At 20.7% G+C, this 7,471-nt stretch overlaps 1 protein-coding gene across 5 annotated transcripts; it reads right to left on the bottom strand.

The window, feature by feature from the left end:
• Positions 1-72: 72 nt before the first annotated feature.
• On the bottom strand, positions 73-7,471 carry LOC127290284 (uncharacterized). Of its 5 annotated transcripts, none has more exons than XM_051318767.1 (3): positions 7,390-7,471; positions 3,469-3,554; positions 73-1,048 (listed from the first exon to the last, which is right to left on the bottom strand). In XM_051318767.1, the coding sequence occupies exons 2-3, from the start codon at positions 3,517-3,519 to the stop codon at positions 893-895; spliced, it is 207 nt and encodes a 68-aa protein (XP_051174724.1). In that variant the 5' UTR covers positions 3,520-3,554; positions 7,390-7,471; the 3' UTR covers positions 73-892. The 5 variants fall into 5 exon arrangements, with proteins under 5 accessions (XP_051174724.1, XP_051174726.1, XP_051174728.1 ...); XM_051318769.1 differs by having other exon boundaries at positions 7,333-7,446; XM_051318771.1 differs by lacking the exon at positions 7,390-7,471 and adding an exon at positions 7,043-7,209.

The raw sequence follows: 7,471 nt of genomic DNA on the forward strand, positions 1-7,471 counted from the left end.
AGCATGAAAGAAGAAAAAAAAATTCATGCGTGTGAGACTGTATAATAGTTATAAATAAATGTATATGTTAAGTCCAAACAAATTGTTTTTTATTATTATAATTTATGTCAAAATTTGTAATTTATACATATTTAGTGTTCTTTTTTTTTGTTTCAGGATTGATATACAAACTACGTTTGTACATTTATGATATATATATATATATATATTATAAACAGTAAAATCTGATGATTTCAGGGAATCATTGAAACGATAATTGTTGAAATGGATGAGAATAGATAAATATGAATTTAAAAACGTCCATTTTTTTATATCAAATAGGTATTCATTTTAATACTGGATAACAACTTTTTTTTTCTCAAAAATTTCATATAAATAGATATACATTGTCAAATATGTTGATGTTTCGTGATAACATGCAAAGGTAAGTTCATTATTTAACAATTCAATTTTTTTTACCGCATTAAATAGATTCATTAAGTTTCTCTCAAATTTTTAATTTTAATGATTCTAAATTAAATCAGTCTACATAATTTGCCTAATTTACATTTATTGAACAATCTGAACCACGTGCTAAATTCAATATAACTGAAATTAGCTGTATTACACAATTTGTGCATTACGGCTAAATGGCTAATTACTTTATACACAAATAAAATAAATGTAGTGAATATTATGTATTGCTTCACGTTTTTTTTACACAGTGGCAGTAAAAATTTGCGCAAATTAATGTAAATAATGTAACGCTTTGCTTATATATATTTTCGATTCCCCTTCGATCTTACACATATACACGTTACTTTATAATTTTCTTTTTTCAGGACACTGGCGTTTTTGTTTTCGGAAATAATTTAATAATTTCTTTTGAACACGTCCAGCCAAATTCCTTGGGTCATTCGAATCTTCGAAGATGTCGGAGTTGTTGTGTTGATTGCATTTGCTTTAAAGAAAACATGCTTAATGACAGACCCGCTGTAGCCAAAATGAATGCCGATGCAACACTTCCACGATCCACCCAGGATTTACGATAGATTGTAGTGGCTGCGTTCTGTAAAGTTTATTTAAACAGGTAAATTATGTTTTTTTCTTTTATTAAATATTAATTAATAAAGTTTCATAGAAAATTTTGGTTGATTTTTTTATTTTTTTAACATTTTTAATATGTAATTAAAAGTAACTTTTATTTTTTTTAAAGAAACTTTCAATAAAAAATTCCAATTTTTTGGAATCTTTTCCGAAGTGTCCGCGAAATTTCATTTTCAGAATTTCTTAACTTTTTCTATACTAATTATTATTCTTTCTCTCTGATTAACATGATTTTATTTAAAATCATGCTTTATGTATTTAAGATTTAATATTGGTTTTAATTAGTTTTTGTATATTACAATTTTATTTTATAAATGTAAATATCAAAATAATTTTAATTTGATTTAAGGAGGAATCAGAGGGACAGTCAAGTAAGGATTAGTTCAACTCTTATATTTTTTAAATAGAATATAATTTATAATTAAAAAGTGTTTTAGTGAAAGTATGAAAAATTTTTTAATTAAAAATTATATTCTATTCAAAAATACAAAACTATAGAGTTTTAATAACTATAAATAAGTTTCTTTGAAGAAAAATTATGATTTTTGAAATTTTTTTTTTAAATTCCTAACTCTTCCCTGATTTTTATTTTTTTTCTGAATTAAAGCCACTCTAGTTTCTCATATAGTAAGAAATTTTTAAACATTATCCAAATGCAACTTTTAATTATTAAAAGTGTTAAAAATAAAATTGCTCACATTTTCACATGAAAAAATGTTTAATTAAAAACTTTTTTTTAATTTAAAAATACAAAAATATGAAATTTAATAAACTTTTATTTTCGACTTAAAGGCACAAAAAAAGTCTTTTTAGTCGATTTATATTTAAAAAAAAGTCGATTTTTTTTTATTTTAACAAAAATATTTTACAGATTTTTAAATAAAATTATTTTTTAAATAATAATAATTTTGGAAGGTTTAAAGTTAAAATTTTTAGAAATAATTGAATTTCAAAAGATTTTTTTAATTTTCAAACAATAATTAAATTTTACAAAACTAAAAATAATTTATCAAACAATTTTAGATAATATTTTTTAATAAAATGTAATTGAATTTTCAAAGATTTGCAATTGAGATTTTTGAAATTAATTGAACTTCAAGTGATTTTTAATTAAATTTTATTTGATGATTTCACTAAAAAATTTATTAGAAATTGCGGACAAAAATACAACAATTTGAGAACCATTTTTAATTGCAAAATGGTTTCAGAAAGTTGAATTTTTAAAGAATATTATAAAAATAGTTAAAAATAATTGAATTACCGGAGAGTTATAATTGAAATTATTAAATTTCAAAAATTTTTCTATGGAAAATTTTAGAAGCTTTTAAATTCAAATTTTTGAAAATAATTGAATTTCAATTGAAATTTTAGACAATAATTCAATTTTAGTTGATTTTTGATTGAAAATTTTCATAATTATTAATTTTGAATTGAAATTTTTGAGAATAATTGAATTTTAGTTGATTTTGAATTGAAAATTTGAATAATAATTAAATTTTATTTGATTTCTGAATTGAAAATTTTTAAAATAATTGAATTTTCTTTGATTTTGAATTGAAATTTTGGATGATAATTTAATTTTAGTTGATATTTGATTGAAAATTTTGATAATAATTAATTTTGAATTGAAATTTAGGATAATAATTGAATTTTAGTTGATTTTGAATTGAAAATTTTTAAAATAATTGAATTTTATTTGATTTTGAATTAAAATTTTTTGGTAATTTTATTTGAAATTATTGAATTTGTGATGAATTTAATTAAAATTATTAAAAATAATTAAATTAGTGAAGAGTTTTAGTTAAAAATTTGTTAAATAATTGAAATAAAGAAGATCTGAAGAAGATCTGCATTTTATACTAAAAAAAAACGTATTTTATTAAAAAAAATTTTTTTTTAAATGTAAAAAAAGTCTAAAAAATCGCATTTTATTAAAATAAGTCAAAAGAAGATGAGCCAAAAGTTTTGAACGTTCAAATGAACGAAATTTTTTTTCAACTTCTTTAAGTACGAATTTTATTACAAAATATTGTTTTAAATATTTAAACGGAAGTTATTAATTTAATAATTGTTTGATTTACTGTTTTATTTTACATTGTCATTATAATTTTTAATAATTTAAACATTAAAAAAAAAATATTTCGTTCATTTGAACGTTCAAAACTTTTGGCTCATAAAAGAAGTCGTATTTTTGAAAAAAAGTCGGAAATAGTCAAAAAAAGTCGTATAATCCGAGGCCTGTTTTGACTGTCCATCCAATTGCTTTCATTAAAAAAAAATATGTAATATTTTGCAGGGATAAATTTTTATATTAACTCAAAATTTTATTCAGAGACAAGAAATTTAATTTAAAAAAGAAAATTAATTTCTTGAATTACATACCTGACTTAATGTCAGTTTAAGAGAATAAAGAAACGGCTGCGTTAGATGCATGTCGGCACCTAAGCTTTACGACGCCAGGTTGCACCCTAAAACAAATAAGAAACAATAAATAAAAAATAAAACAAGATTATATTTGTTTTTTTACCATTTAAGACTCGGCGGTAAAATATTAACAATATTAAAAAGTCAAAACAAGTTTTCTACGACTGAAAAATTAAAAATAATCAGATAAATAAGTGACGGTGTTGTCAAAACTCTGCTCATTTTAAAAAGCGCATAAACATGCACCTATATTTTCTTAATGAATATAAGTTATTAATAACAGTTTAGAACAATAATAATAATAATAATAATAATAATAATAATAATAAAAAGAAACATAATAAAAAAAATTAGAAAATTGAAGTAACCAAATTTTGTTTTGTTCATTTCCAGTAATAATTATTATTTTATTAATGATAACAGATTTCGCAAAAGTATGAAACTTGAAATAAAATCATGATTCTCGTTTACATAATAAATGCCAAGGAATATAAATTTGCAATTTAAATTAAATATTTCTCTCCTCACAAATATTAAAAGTACTTTGCAATTTATTTAAAAATATATTTATGTAATGCACTCTGACAAATAAAATTTTTTTAAACTAAAAAATAAACAAATATTTTATATAAAAATATTATCTAAAATAGATTTTGATAATTAATTTTTAATTTTTTAATCCGCAAAATAATTTTCTATTTCTTTGTTTATAATTATTAATTTTCTTGTAATTAAAATGTCAAATTAAACATTACCGGAATTGAATGAGTTTGTTATCCTCTCACGAGATATTCGTAAATACTAAACCTTAGAGGCGCTTGGCTGCAGGGTCAAGCTAATTCAGTATTCTTTGGCTATTTGCCACAAAGTGGGGTAGAAAAAGTTTTACACAACCAATCTAGTATAATAAACAATCGTTTGAATTGAATGAACTTTGGTATCAGCAATTTTGAATGTTCTATTACCGTCAATTAAATGTAAAAATTTTTTTCTTTACATTAAGTTTTTATTTATGTTTATTTTATTTAAATTTAATTGTAATAAAGAAAATTTTTTTTTTTAGTTGTCCTATTTTGGTTAAAATCTTTAAATTTCAAAAGAAACATAAATAATTCAAAAAATTTTGTTAGAAAAAAAATTATTTTTGGAAAACTTTCTTTATAAAAAAAATGAAATGCATCATAAAGGGCTGTTAAATTCCAGAGTTCATACCAATACACCGCAATTTGAAATCCCAATGACGCACGAACTGGATTTTTTAATTGAATGTTTACGCATTTGCTTTGTGTATATAAAGAAAATATCAGAGAAAGACTATTGGATAGGTGTAAGTTTTGAACTTTATAATAAAAAGTTTCAATCACTTCCATTGTATAATTTGAAATAAAATAAAAAATTATCATTTTTAAATAATTTGCAATTAAAAAAAATTTCCTTTTATTCGTTCGAAAGTGATAACTTATAGGTCTTTCTATTGTTTAAAAATTATTTTGCAAAAAATATTAAATAAACAAACATTCATTGAATAAAATTATTAAATAAAAGTTAACTTATAAAATAAATTTAAATTATATATTATAAAATCATATCTGTTTTTACTTTTTATATTTATACATTTAAATAATTATGGAAATTTTTTTAAAATTAAAATTCTACGATCAAAAAAAATTTTCATAATTATTAAATGTAATAATAAAATAATTTAAAAATATATTAATATAAATAAATATTTAAATAACATTTTTAAAAAGTATTTTTAGTAAAAAGGTAATTTTAAAAATTTCTAAATAAAACGAAATTTATATTACCGGATTCACTTTTTGTATATATCAGGTTTTAAGCAGAAAAATTCTTTATCACATTTATAACAAATTTCAAACTGGGAATTTAATCCAAAGTGCATATGAATAAAATTGTATGTGCAATTTAAAGGTTGCAGAAGATTATACTTATCGACGTAAATGTTCCTTTAAAAGGCGCATGTGCCAAGGGAAAATACATTGCGATGTCTTTTAAATTAAATCTCTCCGAAATATAGATATGTACAAAGTGCAAAAATATATCAAAAAAATATAATCAAGACAATGTCATTGTGATGATTTTAAAAACGTAGATCAATTAATTTTAAAGCATAAATTATTTTTCATTCATATTAAAATTCACAAAATATTTCTAGGGCACAAAAAAAACAGAAACATTTATTTTTAAAAACACTTTATAAATAATTTAAATCAAAGAAACATCTATTTTTTCGTGTCTATATTATTGCGTCTAGAATTGAAATATTAAATGAATTTTATGACATAAGTCACATAAGAAAATTGTCTGACATTTAGATTGTCTTTTTATTTATAGAAACAGTATACATATATCCTCTCGTATATATATATATATATATGATAAATGTTATTAAATTTTAGTTCAAAAACAACATTAAATTAAAAAATAATAACTGAATTGAATGCTCAGATTAGATAAATTGTTATTTAAGAAATTCCAGTAATATTTTAATTCCAATTATTTCGATTATCAAATGGAGCAATCAATTAATTAATTTTTTATATTTCATGCTAATTGTTTTAAAAATTTTTGTCTAACATGTTAAAATTATTTAAAGATTTTAAATGTTAAATTGAAGACTCGTGAAGTGAATAAACAGGTTTCAATTTAGTTATTTTGTTTATTTGGTGTAATATATATATATATATATATATATATATATATATATATATATATATATATATATATATTTATAATATATTCGTATTTATTATTACAAACGAAATGCGTCTAATGCAATATGGTAAATTAAAATATCTTCGAAATGGCGCCTCAATGATTCATAATATTTGGCGAATACTTGCAAAATATATACGCTTTTAGAGTTCATTAGCTTGCATAGCTAAATGCTTGATAATCTATTAATTATTGCTGCGCAAAGTACAAATCTCTATTGATATAGTTTATTAATTTATAATTTATATTCATTCAAACATAAATAATAATGAGAGATTTTGATTATAAAAATAAAATATTGCAAATATGATATAACAAATTTTTTTTTATTTTTCTTTAATTGTTTGACAAATTATAAAACTTCAAAAATCAAAATTCTTATACAACAAAAAAAATTTATTATAATATTTATATAATTTTTTCTCTCTCTACAAGATATAATTTTTATAGAAAACAATTTTTTTAACTACTTAAATTCTTTTAATTTATAACAATAATTTTATTCAATAAATGAAAATTGTTAATAAACACGGTTTACATAAAGGGAAAAAATTTTAATTAATTATATCAAATATTTACAGTTAAAAAATTACAAAATTGACAAGCAAAAAAAAAAAAAAATTCTCAGGAAAACGTCAGATTTACGTATTAAATAATTATATTATCAATTGAAACCAATAGATAAATAAATTAACAATTAATTCTTCACATTTCTTGACTTATCATTGAACTATTTAAAATTAACAACCTTGGCACACACTGATATTGAAAGGAAATATTAAATAAATCAACTCACCATTTTTTTATAACCTCAAAAAATTTTTAACATTTTTTTTTTTTAATTTAATTGAAATGCAACATAATACACTTTTCACACTTCATTAAAAGAAATTCACTTTTTAAGTAACAAAATTTAGTAATATAATGTAGGGGGTTACAATAAAATTATATAAAAATATAAATTTTCAAGGGCGGGCCGGTTTAGTTACGTAAGTTAGAGCAACTTTATAATTTTGTCATTTAACACAAAAAAAATGTTTTTTGAAAAACATAAAATTATGTAAACAACTTTTTTTTAACACTAACCTTTTATTAAAAAATAACTTAAAAATGGTAAAAAAAGAATGGCACAATGCCTCGTACCTATCTCTTCTTCCCTAAACGTGAACAACACGTTTTCGTTAAGGAACAATCGCGAAGAAAGGCAGAGTAAGCGCCCTCTAAT

Source organism: Leptopilina boulardi, unplaced genomic scaffold, assembly GCF_019393585.1.
Source record: "Leptopilina boulardi isolate dan_hultmark-lab unplaced genomic scaffold, ZJU_Lbou_2.1 LbouV2_58, whole genome shotgun sequence".
In the NCBI taxonomy this organism is placed as follows: Eukaryota; Metazoa; Arthropoda; class Insecta; order Hymenoptera; family Figitidae; genus Leptopilina; species Leptopilina boulardi.

What these genes read in the sequence shown, in the direction of transcription:
- LOC127290284 (XM_051318767.1), bottom strand. Translation starts at nt 3,519, where the DNA reads ATGCATCTAACGCAGCCGTTTCTTTATTCTCTTAAACTGACATTAAGT. An exon ending in TTAAACTGACATTAAGTCAG is followed by an intron (nt 1,049 to 3,468) that starts GTATGTAATTCA and finishes TAAACTTTACAG; the next exon opens with AACGCAGCCACTACAATCTA.